The sequence below is a fragment of the Typopeltis vanoorti genome, chromosome 6 (genome assembly GCF_054136105.1).
Source record: "Typopeltis vanoorti isolate ZY-2024b chromosome 6, IOZ_Tvanoo_1.0, whole genome shotgun sequence".
In the NCBI taxonomy this organism is placed as follows: Eukaryota; Metazoa; Arthropoda; class Arachnida; order Uropygi; family Thelyphonidae; genus Typopeltis; species Typopeltis vanoorti.
In genome coordinates, this window is record NC_143554.1 from 95,532,762 (window position 1) to 95,550,326 (window position 17,565).

Below are 17,565 nucleotides of genomic sequence, written 5' to 3' on the forward strand. Positions count from 1 at the left end.
TCTGGTGATGTTGAGTTTGGGTGTGTTTTCAGATTTGTTTCAGTAGCTGACTTTTCGCTGTTTGCCCTAGTTCCCTGGCAAAATCAACGGGGGCCTTGTTTAACTGGGCAACGCCCCAGCCGGCTTGAAATTTTGTCATGCTGTACCATCATTTTTATTTTGGTTTAACCAATAAGGATACAATTTGGTCAGCTAAATCCCAAATTGCCAGTCCATCCTTGTTCGTTCAGTACCCAGGTAGATACCCAACAGGGTGCACCCACGAGAAGGTGAGGATTGGACATTAGGTCAGAAGCCCTGGTCGATTCTCCGCATTCCTTTAAAGGCTATGTGGAGGTCTCCTCTTAGTTATACAGCTTTCACGCTTAAGCACCCCATAGATATGTATTGAAGAGTGAACAAGATGAAAACGAACAATGTCAGTATAAGAGGTAACTGAAGACCTGCGAGTGACGTTGTATAATGATCAAGTTATTAAAGCAGTGGTAAAAGAGAAGATGCACAAGGTTTGTTTTCCTGGAGATAAAATGAATAGAGTAAAGAGGTGTTTATTGTCAGGAGTAAGTGAGCAATAGAGTTGTAGCAGTAATAGGGACAAATGACTTGACTGGGAACAAGGAAGACATAAGATTGGATATCAGGAGGTTGTTGAGAAGAATAAAAGATAATATTGTGATAGAAAAGGTAGCAAGAGCTCTGCTCCAATCATGTGGAATTTGACCCTCTGACTAGGCCTTCTGAATTATGCAATGCAGTCACTGTAAAACTTTTATACCTCCATATTTGAGCATTTCTGGTGAAATTTCATCTGCCCAGCTGCCTTTCCACATTTCAAGTTTTTGATGACTTTTTCTACTTGAAGTATGGATACGTATTCCTTTTTCTATTAATGAATTCCTTTTTCAAAGACTAGAGACCACAGATATTAGTTGTGAGAAAAATTAGGGGACTGAATAGAATCAATGGCATAATCATATTAAAATTGAATATATTAGGTAGGAGATTAGCATTGTTAGCATTCAAGAATGTGTGAGCAGAACTAATATAATGGTATGGTCACTTAAACAGAATGGGAGAGGAAAGGTTAGCAAAACAAGTGTTTGATGCCAAGATGGCAGAAAAAAAAAAAAAGACCCAGGGAAAGATCAAGATCTAGATGGACTGATTCAATTAGAAGTGCCTTAGAAGACTGAAATGTTGGACATGATGACATTCGAGTACTGAAAAGTAACAAACTAACTTAGAGGAAAATTGTGATAGGAAATTAGTAATAATGTAAACTTAATCATGTAATACTGTCATAGTAGCCTGTACAACTTGGGAGTACATATCAGGAAATTGAGGATGACAAATTAGAGATAATTTGAGTTAGTAACAAAAACACTGTGTTAAACGGAATTAAAATATGACATATATAAAACTCAGTTCAGGGATCAAAGCAAATAACTATGGAGCATAGACAATTTGGAATTTGTAGAACCAAACTATTCTATATTGGCTGAAATATGAATATTCACTATAACTGGTACAACAATTAAAGAATCATCGTAGCCTTGCCATTGCTTGATTGTCCTATCTATGCACTTTCTGCCAGTGGTAATCAAGAAATTGCTACCAGAACAACATTATAACCATGAATGAAAGTATGTATTACCAGTGTATGAACAAAAATGTGGCAAAACTAACAAAGGAACTGCAAAATTATTATATTAACATAAACAGTGTTACCAAGATGAAGATCCAAACAAAAAGACTTTCTAAAAAATAATAACTGTAGGAATAATTTACTTAGTTATGGACGGAAAGAAGGGAGATGGCATTAACAGTTAAAACAACAGCTTTATAAAGATCTGAACAAATCTCAAAATGAAATGGACAATATGGTTGCACAGAAACTATATACAAGAGCAGTGAATTAAAGAAATTCTTTTGAATTACCAAAAATGATAAAGGGAGGAAAAATGGTAAACAATGATAAAATTATTAGAGAATAACAAAATAACATTTATGTTAGGAAAAAATATTTATTATTTGTAGAATTTTCAGCTAGGTTCATCTAGAAGAAAGTCAAGAGTATATTTTATTTCAAGAGTCTGATAAGTCTGATTTAGCTCATATCTTATCAAGAAGACATAGAATTCACTGACACAAAACTATAATTCTACACAAAAGTTATTTTCTTCTTGAAAGATTATATAAAGAAAGTTATGAAGCTCACTTTTACAGTCCAAACATCAACAAAAATAATAACCTTAAACTTTCTCAATTTTGGGATGTCATATCCTAAATAACAATCCTCATTCCTGTGTTTCTTAATATTATTTAAATTTATTTCTTTGAATTCTAATAGCTGTAAATTCTACAAATAAAAATTCTACATCTATTACTTTATAATAATTTTATCATTATGTCATCTCTTATATTTCAATATTTAGATCTATGGAGAAACTTGTTTTTTTTTAAAAGATTTAAGCACCAAAGCAAAGTAGAACAACAAGTCACAATGTTTTTTGTGGAAAATTTGGATAAAAAGGAAAAATTAATAACAATGGTACTGCTGAATTTCTTCTCTGAATGCTATTACTAATAATGTATTGAAGTATAAATATGTGAATTAATTTATAGGAACTTAGTTTTGTTCATGATAAAAAAAAAAAAGTAGTACAGTAATACCTTGCATAGTACAGTTAATAGAATTAATAGAATTATAATGTATTATAGGATAATACATTATAATTCTAAAGATTATTATAATGTATTATAGGATAATACAAATAAATTCTAAACATTACAGTATTGATGGAGGAAAAAATAATTTGTTTACTGCAAGCTCACCAGAAACACTAATGTGCACAGAAAAATTAAAAAGGATTAAATTATATAAAACAAAAAAAGTACAGATTTTTTAATGCTGATAAATGAACGAGTTTTTATTTGGAAAATCTGTATTTAAACAATGTATTTGCACAGGTTTTTCCTTCTTTTTCGCTATATGCTTATCTTTGTAACATCGAATAGCATTTTGCAATGCTTGCTGAACTATCAGGATAGGCATCCATAAGAAAATCGGAAGCAGTCAGAAGAAAATCAAAAGCTTATTTAATGAGAATTCTTTTGTAGGCACTTCTTCAGCAACAGTTTTATCTAATTTATCTTCCTCTTCTTCACATTTTGTTCAGCTTTCATTCTAGTGTTAACCATTTACATTTTTTAAGTTCACAAGCTTCGTTGAATTTCCTCTTCCCCTCATAATCGTGTATAAAAGAATACTCATATAATAAAAAATAAAAATTTTGTAGAGGAGTGACCACGACTTTGCTGCACCAAAGTTGAAAGAATACTGAAGGATGAACTGATACAGCCAATACTGTGTAAATATTTCACCTATGATATTGTTTTAGTAGTGTCAGAATGTTAACGCAGTATAGTACAGTACTATTCTTAAAAAACTAATGGATAAGCTTCGGTGTTGACAGTTATTCATGACATATTTTTAACAGTATTAACAACACTAAACGCACTATTTTATAAAAAAGATATTTATATCTTTTTGTTTACACCTCTTAAAATATTTTCAAATAGTTAAAAATTATAAATCATGCTATAGTAAAACTCGCACTGCTTAAAACGGCAAAATGTAAGATATTGCTGTATATTAAAATATTTTTAAAATACCAGTTTTGTATAACTATATCAATTATTCCACAGTTACTTACCATCCAACCAGCAGGAATACCTGACTCTACAGTAGCAGTACCGGTTTTGGCATCAGCTTTAAAGTCATCTCCTGTAATAAAATCTTCTGGGAGATGTATCTGAACATTATTCTTCTTAGCTTTTTCCATTAGCTCATTTACAATTGCTGCTCCTTTTTCATCAAAAAGAGACTTGCCAATCTGTAATATTAATTGTTTGCAGTGAGCATATTTATTAAATAATAAATATCCTACCCAAAACAAAACACTAGAAAGCTTTTTTATTTTCCTGGTATGCACACAGATAGAATAACATTTTACTTACAGAAATGCATGATAAAACATGAAACACTGATTCAGCATAAAATTTTAATTACAGTTTTGTGAGCCTGTGTGGTTCAGTAGAAGTGGTGTTTGCACTCCATGGTACTTGACCACCAGAAGGAAGACCTAGGTTCAAATCTAGTTGCCAACTAGAGGAACAGTTTCTAAGCCTTTCTTCGACTGGTTCCCAAGTGAATTGATCTCTGGCATGGACATGCAGGTTTTTTTGTCCCGTAAACACAAGAAAATCAACAGTAGAATCCACACTATCTCAGACAATAAATATATAGTGTTAGGATTAGGAACCACGAGATGGTAGCACTTGTCAGCTGCAGCTCTTCACCAGATGCTGGATGTTGTTAGCGATAGTCTTATGTCAGCTATCTCTAATTGGCCTCCGGTAGAGATTGAACTGCCCACTCAGTCTCCAAAAAGTTAGCTAGGCCTAAAATGGCCTCACACCCACTCCCTTGTAAAGAAATAAAAGGCATTAGAGCAATCAGAGCAGTGGTTCTTAACCTTTTCGTAGTCACGGAACATTTTTGATTATAAGAAAAATTTGGGGAAACACCAAAAGCATTAGGGGCATAAAAGCAACAATAAAAATATGCATGAACTTGCCTTTTATAAAAATGGAACTTATTTTAATGTGATACTTGAGCTTGTCGGCTTTTGCAGATTTCAGCAATATCAGGTCTAATATGTGATGTAGCTACCCTCATCTTTTTATATTGGTTAATATTGAGAAACCGAGCTCACATAAATATGATGTTGAAAACTAACAAAATTTTCAGTGCCCTTGTGGAGAGAGCTGGGTATTCTTGGACAAAAATCCAAAATTGCTCAAGAGTTATTTCAGAGAATTTCATTTTTAGAGTATGATCCGTTGACAAAATAACTAATTGTTCTTTTTGTAACGAAAATTCGCAACTCGATGTATTAACTGTGTCAAATAGATTTCGTATTTAGTCATAATTGTGTGTATTTAAGTAAGGAAAGTAACTTGAAATCTTTTCTTCCAATTTTGTTAAATGTTCTGTTATAACGGAAATAATTCCCTCGGCATTTTATTATGGATCAAAGGAAGCATATAATGTGGTTTTTCCAAAAAGACACTTTTTCCTGAAAAGCTGACAATTTGTCAGTGGATGTCAAAATATTTTCATTTTTTCCCTTGGATACTTGTATTAATGCTATTTAAGTAATTAAAAATATTGACTAAATATGCCATTTTAGCACACACCAAATATCATTTTGAAGACATTTTACAATAGCATCTGTACCTTCATTTTGAAAAAGGCCAATAATTCATTCTTAAGTTCTAAAATTCGGAATAGTACTTTGCCCCTGGAAAATCATCTTATTTCAGTGTGCAAAAGCAAAGATTCGTACTTGGCTTCCATAGATATGCAACATTTTTTAAAAAGGCGTGCTTTTAAAGGACTTCACTTGATGTAATGTACCATATATACAACTTGGTCTAGTACAGGTTTTAATATTTCCGATAATGTTTTTCAAACTAGGATTCTCTGTACAAAAAACAGTGTGTATATATAATATTTGGCTTTATTTTCTTTGAAAGGGCAACAAATCCTTTTATAGGGCCTACAATTGATGGAGCACAAATTGCTACACACAGCTCCCATGAAATTTAAAAATTTTCTAAATATGATGTAACAGAGTCAAAAATATCTTGTCCTGTTGTATTCGGTAAGTTCTTTGGAGCATAGAAATTGATTCACTATTTCGTTTTCATTAATGAGATGAATGAATCCTAGTATATGAGCTTTACCGCTAATGTCAGTAGACTCGTCAATTTGTAAAGCAAAATGTTGTTTGGAAAGTTTATTGGTAACTGTTTTCTCAGTATCATCTGATATATCTTTAATTTTATTTTCTATTATATCATCCGAATGAGGAATTTTCATAATTTCCATTTTGCTTCGTCGCCAAACATAATATTTACTATTTCACAACATGCTGGTAAAATAAGAGAGACTCTGCTATAGTATGTGGCTTTAATTTTACAGCAATTAATTCAGCTACCTTATATGATGCAAGTCGTGCCTTCTTGGAAATTTTAACAGTTTTTTAAAATATTTACTTGTTTAACTTGCATGTTCAACAATCTCTTGAAATAATCTAATTTTTGAAGTAAGATTGGCATGCTTCATAGTAAAGCATCATGTGACATCTTTCACCGGCAGAACACTTGTAACCAGTTCGAGAGCACTGGTTAAGAACCACTGTATTAGAGGTTATTATTATTTTTTTTTTTGTAACTTAATATCGTAGATAGATTGGCATAGCATTCATTCTCTCATCAAAACATTATTACTCTCAGCTATTCAGAAAATAGATATGATAAATGGTATCCGTTTTCTGAAGCTGTGTTTGTATACAATTCACATTCTTCGAAACTTTTTATTTATCTATTAACTTATATAAACTTCTTTAACACTTAATTCACTCCCACATGCTCGAAAACAAGTTTCCCTTTATAGAAACATTTAAATTACAATTCATGGAATATAAAAATTAAAAAGTTTAAGTGAATAAAAGTTGAGCAGCTCTCAGATGTGAACTGTAGACTAAAATACACAAAGATTATTGAAGAAAAAATGACAGAGTTTGAGAACAGGAACCAAATCTTGGAGATTCAATGGCAAGCCTTCAAGAAAATTTTGAATCAGCCAGAGAGGCATGTGGTGATGTTGTCTGCAAGGATAGAAAAATCAGAACTCCATGGTGGACACAGAAAGTTAAAGAGGCAGTGAAGGAAAAGAAGAAAGTATATCAAAAGTTCTTGGTAAATAAGTCAGCTTGTGCTCTTAGAGAATACAGAAACAATTGTAACAAAGCTAAACACTGTGTAAAACTAGCTAAAAACAAAAGTCATGGGAGGACTTTGGCAAGAACATAGAAAATAAATATCAAGGTGGCAAAATATATTGGAGGTCGTTGAAGAAGCTCAGAAATTGAAGAAAGAGTGCTGTAAAAGGAATAAGAAATGATAAAATTTACATGAAAACTGGAGAAAAAGATATCCTTGAAGTATGGAGTAATTACTTCAGAAAATTGCTAAATGAAACAAGCAGTGATAGCACAGTGGTAAAAAACACTCAACAGGCATACAGTCAGGAACACATATCCATACTTGAAGTAGAAAAAGCCCTCAAAGGCTTGAAATGTGGAAAGGCAGCAGGAGTAGATGATATTCGACCAGAAATGCTGAATTATGGTGGTATAAAAGTCTTCAAGTGGCTGCACTGCATAATTCAGAAAGCCTGGACAGAGGGACGAATTCCCGATGATTGAAGTAGAGCTCTAATAGTACCCATATATAAAAAGGGAAATAAAACTGAATGTGAGAATTACAGAGGTATTTCCCTACTGAGTGTTCCTGGTAAGATATACTTGAGAAACGGTTGAGAAGAATTGTGGAAAAAAGCTTGGTGAAGAAAAAGGTGGATTCAGGCCAAATAGAGGATGTCAGATGAGATCCTCACTTTATGACAAATAGTTGAGAAATCATGGGAATATAACAGTGATCTCTATTTAAGTTTTGTAGATCTGGAAAAGGCATATGACAAGGTGCCAAGAGAGAAGCTATACAATACGCAGCAGTTATATGGTGTCAATGGGGCATTATACCAAGCAATACTTAGTCTTTATTTGAGTTGTTATGTATATTATTAAGTCAGCAGTTAGAATTGAAGGAAGTACAGGAAAATGGTTTAATGTTAAATCTGTTGTCAAACAAGGATGTACATTATCCCCTCTGTTATTTATTATCTATATGGATCACATTATGAAGTGGTATTAAACCCGATATCAAAATTGGGAGTGTTAATCTCAGGTCTTTGCTTTATGCGGATGATGTTATACTTCTAAATAAATCCGGTATAGGTCTGAAAAATTCCCTAACTAAATTGAATAACTGTTGTAATAGATATGGTATGAAGGTCAGCATTAAAAAGACAAAGACAATGAAAATAGGCAGAAACATGGAAAATATCAACTGCATTGTTAACGGATAACCTGTGGAACAAGTAAAACATTTCAGCTACTTAGGCACGATTTTTAGTGAAGATGGTAAATTAAATATGGAAATAGACAACAGAATCAACAAAGCTGGTATGGTACGAAATGAACTGAATAAATTTATATGGAATAAGAGAGAAATTAGCCAAAACACTAAATTAGCTGTATACAAGACAGTGTTCAAACCAATTTTAACTTATGGATTTGGGAGCTGGGTCAGAAGTAAAACACTTGACCAAAGACTAGAAACTGCAGATATGAGAGTCCTGAGAAAGATTAGGGGCAATATCATATTAAAAATTAGGTTATTAGAAAAGAACTTGATATTGTCAGCATTCAGGAATGCATTAGTAGAGATAATCTCAGGTGGTATGTTCATTTAAGCAGAATGGAAAAGGAAAGATTAGCAAAACAAGTGTTCTGCCAGGTTGGCAGGAAAAAAACTCAGGGGAAGACCAATGTATAGGTGGATTGATACAGTAAAAAGTGCTTTAGAAGACCGAAATATAAGACATGATAATATTAGAGTCTCGACAGGTAACAGACTGATTTGGAGGAAAATTGTAGATAGGAAGTTAGTAATGATGTAAATTTTTCATGGAGTACTATCATATCCTGTACACCCCTTGAGGGTACATGTCAAGAATTTGATGATGATGATGATAGGAAACATCTGCATTTTCATTATTTGAAAAATTCCAGTTTGATAGTAGCAGCTCAAAATGATTTTGTGACATGATATTACTAATTTTATTTGAATACATTATTTTTTTTGACCAACAGTCAGACAGGTGAGGCAAACTGGAAAAGATCTATCCAAAGCTGCAATCCAATGAAAGTCTTCATTTCCTGTATGTTGGTATATTTCCATTTCTTGATTCTTGCATTGGGCAAACAACTTGTGTTTATTTTCTGAGAACCATAACGATTAGTTTTGTTGATCATGAGTTCCAACAAATGATCATCTAAGAACGATCTATAAAAATCGATGGGTGACTTTTCAAACATATTTTCAAATAATTCAACAAGTATTCCTGCATTTTCACCTTCAAATGGAAATTTCTTCAAATACCTTCCCATTACTTTGCCCAATGCCAGAGAAGGTAATTCATCTTCATTTTCTTTTTCTGAGGAATCATTTAGGTAAAAATTACTCACACCATTCTCAATAGCTTCTGTGATGTGGTCGTCTTTAAAATAGTTTTCGGTAGGCACGTTTGTGGATGAGGAACAAGATGGAAAAACAGGAGGAATGTCTATCAGTGTTTCTTCTTTTTCAAGAATGGTCTTTCACTATCTGAAGATGATGAGTCGCCTACTTCACTTGGCTCATACTCTGCATCATCAGATGAGCCCTCGGAAGGATTGTCTTCTTCTTCAGACATCAATTCGTCCAAAAGGTTTTGCAATCTTTGCTGCTGTCTCTCGTAATCACCCATATTACTAAAATAATACGTTCTCAAAACATTCAATATTTTACATCAGAATTACCCAATGAAAAGAAGTACCTGTTGTTTGTTTCACTATATCACTTAGCTAGCAATAAAACAAACAAAACAAAGTCACAACTCGGTAAACAAATAATCCAAGAAATCCAAACTTGGTAGATAGGTTATATGTGAGATGTGCATGCCTCACATGGCCACGTGGTGTTTTATTGTTGGCACAGTCCTACTGTGCTCAGCAGACCACGTGAAATGCACGTGTGTCACACTGAATAAACGCCTCAACAAAAACAAAAAGTTGTTTTCACAGCACGGTTAAGTGAAATAATCACTAGAATAACATAATGTGACGATTCAGCGCAGTGGCCTGTGAAGATGGAAAAAAAATTAGTATCTCAGCAGTTAAAGTATTAAAACTCCAAGATCCATAGCCTGGTGAGTTTCCTCTAGCATAATCCCACCAACATAATATGCCGTTCAATGTCTCATCACACTGAAGTGGATAACATTACATTTACTAATATTGAATTGACAGCCATTTCACATATCAATAATTCTAGCTTATTCAAATCATTCTGCAAGTACTGCATGTCAGTCATAACCCCTCCCCGATCTTTTCATCATCAGCAAACAGCTATATGTCTTCTGTCAAATCCTTACCAATATCATTAATGCTAACATTGAATAACAATGCCAAGAGCTGATTCTTCATGTACCACTGGGTACCTTAATTCTTGCAGACCCCCCACATCCCCAATACAACACCTTCAGATATCTGTTAGTCAGCCATACTCTTTCCACACTAACATTTCATAATCCAAATTCATATTGTTCAATTTATGCAACAATCTTACATCATATACTCTATCAAAAGTCTTAACAAAATCCAAAGGTATCATGGTGTGACCATTTACCTTGTTTAATTCAACAGTAACTATTATAAAATGTGAGCAACTTGTTCAAACATAACCTTTCTTTAATAAACCCATGTTGTTCATTGCCAAGTACAGATTCAGTCGAACTATTTTCTATATGCAACTCTTACCAACATTTCCAAAATATTTACCACCATTCCAGAGATAAAGACAGGTTGACCGTCAGACATCAGCGATAGATGTTGGAAGTTTTTCCACTTGGTTATACTATAAATTAAAGATGCCAAGAAATTATATTCTTGGTTTAATCCTTTATCCAATCGTAAGCAAACAAAGTTTGCACAAAAAACCCTCGTGTAAGCAAACAAAGTTTGCCCAAAAACCCCTCCCATAATGCATAGCATTATACATATCTGTAAGGATATGTGCTTTGCATTATGGGATGTAAGTGATGTCAAGTCATTAGCTTCTTTATATGAGTTGCCCAGTCCTGAAAATAGTTCAGGCACAAACTTTGTTTGCTTACACTTGGATAAAGGATTAAACCAAGAATATAATTTCTTGGTATCTTTAATTTAAATGTTGGACATCAGTCTGCACAAATAGAACAAATGAGGATTATCATACATTTTTTTCCACTAGTGTGGGATCTTACCTGTTCTGAGACTCGAATTATATAGCCTGGTCAAAGGAACAACCAGTTCAGCTAAACGTGCCTTTAGCATCCATGACGATATCCCAACAGCCCTATTTCTGTATTCTTATTCAGTTTGTGCAACAGCTCTAGTACTTCCTCTTCATGAACCTTAGTTTCTTCATCCATTGAAGTGGTAAGAGTGTAATCAATGATGCATGTGTTGACAGTTTTTAGCAAAATGTACACTCATTAGTTGAACAATTCTTATGCACGTGGCAGATGCATAAGAAATCATAAGATGCATTCTTTATTTTTACTTCCAATATAAGGATAGAATTATTTTTATAGGCTTGCAAGAGCTGCTGTTATTTCCTTTCCTTCACCCCCCCCCTCATACTCAGATTTAGCTTTTGTAGTTATAAACTCTTCTGGCATGCTCCTTATAATTTTTACAACTGGTATCCTTATGCACATAGTATTTCTTCCACCTAATACAAATTAGGTTTGAACTAACTTTTTCTTAAGAATTTCCTATTTAATAAAAGTGCATATCTATTTCACTCTTATTCTATTTATCCTTTGAATTCTAAAGACACATTCCATCATTATATCATTTAAGTATTTTTTTTTAAATGCTTCCCATATACTGCTGACATCTTTCTCATCTACTACCCAATACCATGCGATTGAACCTAGTATTCTTCTCAGTTTCCTGCTTTGTATTTCAGCATATAACCTTTTCTGAATGGAATATTCATGAATTTGGCCACTTCCCAAATCAGCACACCATGATCACCATTACCGACTGGAGTTGAGACAGCTGCATCTTTAACACCCCTACCCCAACGCTATAATAAGATCTAACACTCTTTGACCTCAAGTTACATCTGTCACATGTTGCTTGAGGAAGTTGCCTTGCATCAGCTCAATAAATTTAGATTCATTCTTCTCATGGGATTTCAACCACTACCCAATCAATGTTCAAATAATTACCATCATCCATGATGATTACTTGTTTCACCCATTATGTTTATTTAGTAATGCATTTTGTCATCACTAGCAACCAAGCCACTAGGCCTGTAATACTATCCCACTATGTATTTGATCTTTTTTAGACTTCACTTAATACTAGATGGCATCAAACCCATTGTCACATGGAAAACTGTTACTAATATTTTAGTCATAGCTTTCCTAACCTAACTGGAATTATCTTATCCGGTATCATTGTTTGACATCCAGCCACAGTATCACTACATGAAAACTGTAGATGATGGTTTCAGGAGTAGATGTCTGAGTGCACAAGAAAGGATTAAGACAGTCAAGGATGTGAGGGTGATATTTAGGTCTGGGGAGTGGTGTAGAATCAGTGATGATAGACATGAATGGATAGGGGAGAGTACAGAGGAGTCATGTCTGAGAAGTGAGATTAGTGGGACTTGTTATAGAAACAGAAATGATTAGCCCAGGTCCCAAAAGAATGGAAAGATGGCAAAATTGTTCTACTTCATAAAGGAGGTGATAAGACTAAGGCTTCGAATTATAGGCCAATCTGTTTGTCTGGAGTTGTGGTCAAGGTGTTAGAGAAGCTAGCGAGAACAAGGATGCAGAACTGTAGACAGCAGTAGAATTCTCTTTAATGGACAGCATGGGTTTGCTAAAGGAAGATCATGTTTTAGCAACCTGCTTACTTATTAACAAGGTGATGAATACATTGGACAAGAGAGACGCACATACAGTAGTATATTTAGATTTTGCAAAGGTTTCGATAGATTGCCACATGACAAACTAGTAGTTAAATTGGAACAGATGGGGGTTGGATAGTAGACTGGCTGTCTAATAGGCATCAACAGGTTGTGTATGGAGAAAGGTCACTAGTGTCGTACCCCAGGGGTATGTTTAAATTAAACAACCATTGTTGTTTAATTTGTATATAAATGACATTGGAAAGGGCTTAAATGGTGATATACAGTTGTTTGCAGATGCAAAGTTGGAGAGAGTTATGAGAAGCAGAGTAGATGTTGTAGCTTTGCAAGCAGACCTAAATAGACTGTCTGAATGGGTGAGTGTGTGGAGATATTAGTTTAATGTTACAAAGTGTAAGGTTTTAAAATTTGGGAAGCAAAGATGGGATGTATAATATAGGATTGTTGGCGATATTTTGGAGGAGGTGGAGGAGATGAAGGATTTGCGGGTTGTTATGGATCGAGACTTGAAATTTCATTGACATTTTGCTAAATTTGTGAGGATGACACAGTGGATTATGGGAATGATGCAGAGAACACTGATATGCAGAAGTAAGGATGTTTTGATTCCATTGTACAAGACTTTGATCAGGCTGCATATGGATTACTGTGAACAGATTTGGTCACCAGGTTTTAAAAGGATGAGATGTTGGAGAGGGTCCAGAGATGATTGACTAAGTTGGTATCTGGTCTTTGGAATGCAGAAGAGAGGACAGATTGAGAGAATGCAAATTACAGAACCTAGTGGATAGAAGGAAGAGGGAGAGACAAGATCGAGACATATAAGTTGGTAGGGGGTAATTACCAGATTAGTGTGAATGAGAGGTCATCCCGTCATCAGATGGGTGTGAACAAAGGGGGTGAGGAGTAGATTTTTTGCATGGAGACTGGTGGGTGATTGGAATGCATTGCCTGAGGTGAGTGCAGGGAGAGTGAATGTGGTGAAATGAAGTTGAGTTATGATGAGCTGTGCATGTGAGAGAGAGAGAGAGTGGGACCTCCCATGATGATTCTCTTGACTCCATGGAGGTCTGGTGATAATAATAATAATTAGCAGCACACCTTCTCCTCTCATATCCTGTCTATCCTTCCTGAAAATACTGTACCCTTTATACTTATTACCAGTCAGTATATCAGCTCTGATAATTAGTGATATAATGATTACAATGATACCAATGACACAATCTGAAGCCCCAAAATGTTCCCCAAGGAAACAAACTCATTTCTTTTTATGATATGCCTGATACAGATCTAATAAGTTACTTGCATTCTTTTTTTTGCATATTCACTTCTAGTCTTCACTTCTATTCTTATCTAATACCTTGCTTATGCTGACATCGTCACACTTGATTAATAAGTTCAAATTGAACAAACACATAATCACTTTTTCCTCAATCCTTTCCATGATAACGTATTTCTTCTCATTAACATATTTACATAACATGGTTATGTAACTGTTAATGTTAGTGGTGAAAATTTGTGCTTTTATGCATAGATTTTCACCATTCCTCCCATCCTAATCTAGTTTCCTGACTGTGTTATATCTCATACAAATTAATGATTTCTCCAGACTCTTGATACCAAATGCATTCAAGTATATGCCATACCTCTTATACAAATCCATTCTTCCCTCAAACTCACTCTGCACATTGAAATATTCAAAACCATTCTTTCTACACAGTCCAAGCATTTAAGTGTTTGTCATTGTAGCCCTTCTTAATTCATTTTTTTTTACTTTAGTTTCTGTTTTTCAATTGCAATTGTTATAATTTTAATTTTTGTCCCAGGAAAACTTGAAGTTATAAGTACAGGCCATCATCAATGGTATATTTTATGATGGAATTCCTATACTATATAATATCTTCCTTTTTAGAACTGTACGGAACAAAACACAGAATCTTACCTGATTCCATACCTGGTTGTTTCTTATTTTGCTGCTTAATTTTCTTGTCCTTCCTATGTTTCTCTAAACTCCTCTTGACTTTTGGTAATTCTTGCATCATCTGTCTAATAATCTGTTTTAATTTTACAATTTTGGTGATTAATTCATTTTCAATACCCTCAAGTTTTTCTTCAGTGGAGCAGCACAGTGACACCACAGTGATAAAAAACACTGACCAGGCATGCAGTCAGGAATGCATATCCATACTTGAAGTAGAAAAAGCCATCAAAAGCCTGAAATTTGGAAAGGCAGCAGGAGTAGATGATAGTCGACTCAAAATGCTCAAGTACGGAGGTATAAGAGCTTTATCTATTCTTATTGACTTACCATTAAAACTGGATTTTCCATGTTCCCACCTATTTTTCTTAGTTTCACCTTTTTATTGCCAATTTTCATACAGACTTGTTAAAGTGTGTATTCAATTTAGTTATCTTTGAAGATCTAAATTCCTCTAATTCTCACATTCAGTTTTATTTCCCTTTTAATAGACTTGCTCTGAGGACTCAACTCCAACCATCTGGAATTATTTGATTTTCTAACCAGTTGTAATTTATGGCATTTTTATGCAATATAGCTACTTTAAAACTTTTCCTTATTTAAGCATTTCTGAGCTGCCTTTCCACAGGGATGGTGAATATAACTCCTTATGAGCTCTAGATTTTTTTTTTACTATCTTATTATCATGCTCTCTTGCAGAAAATGGGTTAGCCAAGTGCAACGAAATATCTATATTATATAATCATGAACTAATCTATAAACTTCAATTACATTCACTGAGTTATAAGTAACCAAACCAAATATTGTAAAATCACAACAATTTTTTCACATGCCCTAAAGTCTTCCCTGAATACCTTCAAAGTTGACAGTTGAAGTTGAAAGCTGAATACCTTCAAAGTTGTAATCCAATACAGCCTTACAAGCAACTTACATGATTCTTGAAATTAAATTCACTGTCAACTAAAATATCCAAATTCTTATATTCAGTTACTTCTGCCAAAGAGTTTGGAAGAATTTACCGAATATAAGCATAATTTAAACATAATAATAATATTTATTTATTTATTCTTGAATTTTTTAAATAACTTCAATTTTAAAGTCATTGGTTTATACAAGCATCTACTTGTATAAACCTCAGAACTAATTTCCTTTTTGTATGACACTTTTAAATCTTCAATCTTTGCACCATACAAACAAACAACCAAACATTTTTGTAAGGTATGGACTACCTCTTTATTATGATCTGCTTCATTATTATGAATTTCTTTTATTCAGTCCCTTCACCTGATTCATCTTTCAAAAGTCAGCTAAAATCTGAAATATTAGTACTCAAGTTGCAATTTTTCTTAAATAAATGATTTTCCTTAAACTAAGTCATGATTTTTAATTTATTAGCTTATACTTTAATTCAGTGTCACTAGTTTAGTTTCTTCCTTTGGCAAATTGCATTTATTGAACCAAGTTTAACATTTAAGTGATTTGTTACTAATCCACAAAACTCACCTTTAGAAGTTTTTCACAAATGTTTACAATTCTGAAAATGCAAATTCCAGACTTCATAATGTCCTTATTATTCCATTCAGTTCTCCAATTTCTAAACAATGCTTACAGATTTCTCTCATTTTCTCCTATTAAAAAGACAATGACAATGAAAATAGGTAGAATTGTTGAAAATGTCAACTGCGTTGTGAATGGGGAACCTGTGGAACAAGTAAAACATTTCGGCTACTTAGGCATGATTTTCAATGAAGATGGTAAGTTAAATATGGAAATAGACAACAGAATCAACAAAGCTGGTATGGTAGGAAGTCAATTGAATAAATTCATATGGAATAAAAGAGAAATTAGTCAGAACACTAAATTAGCTGTATACAAGACAGTGTTCAAACCAGTTTTAACTTATGGATCTGAGAGCTGGGTCAGAAGTAAAACACTTGACTAAAGACTAGAGACCGCAGATATGAGAGTCCTGAGAAAGATTAGAGGTGTGAACAGATGGCATCAATGGCAATATCATATTAAAAACAAGGATATTAGGAAAGAACTTGACATTGTCAGCATCCAGGAATGCATTAGCAGGCTAATCTCAGGTGGTATGGTCACTTAAACAGAATGGGCGAGGAAAGATTAGCAAAACAAGTGTTCTCTGCCAGTTTGGCAGGAAAACAACACAGAGGAAAACGAAGATATAGGTGGATTGATACGGTACAGTGTGCCTTAGACGATAGAAATATAAGATCTGATAATGATAATATTGGAGTCTTGACAAGTAACAGACTGATTTGGAGGAAAATTGTAGATAGGAAGTTAGTAATGATGTAAATTTTTCATGTAGTATTATCATATCCTGTACACCCCTTGAGGGTACATATTAGGAATTTGATGATGATAAAACGTTGGTTGTAACTTAATTTTCCCACGCAACACGCACACTTATAAAGTCTGGCTGAAACTCACTAGCTAGAGCTACGTTGACTGCATATAGCCTGTGTTTAAGCAACAAAGTGAGACGACGTGAAATGGCTATGCGTGCACATGAAATCACAGGGCTGCTGTGAGGACCTGGAAGCTCCAGCAAATGAGCAAGCCAAGGTAGCTTTGACTAGACAAGCAAGCATTGGCCTTCTTTACACAACGCAAAGCTCATTTATTGCAGCGCAAGTTTAAGACGTCTCTTCTGTCTACAAAAATAAAAGCCTAAATGGAATGCTTATAAATTCATGCATTTATTAACAAATAAATATTACTTCTTTCTGTATTAATGAGCTTGAGCAGCAAGCATGGAGAATTCACCACTCTTTCTGAATGGCATGTTTGTAAACTTACTTGCGTCCCAAGCGAATACTGCATGAACACTGTCACCA

At 34.0% G+C, this 17,565-nt stretch overlaps 1 protein-coding gene across 1 annotated transcript in view; it reads right to left on the reverse strand.

Moving 5' to 3' along the window:
- Positions 1–17,565, reverse strand: part of LOC150105723 (phosphoglycerate kinase 1-like) — a 126,678-nt gene that overhangs the window by 44,975 nt on the left and 64,138 nt on the right. The window contains exon 8 of the mRNA XM_090394319.1: positions 3,717–3,896. Within this exon, the coding sequence (XP_090250445.1) occupies positions 3,717–3,896 (180 nt within the window). The remainder of the gene's footprint in view (positions 1–3,716; positions 3,897–17,565) is intronic.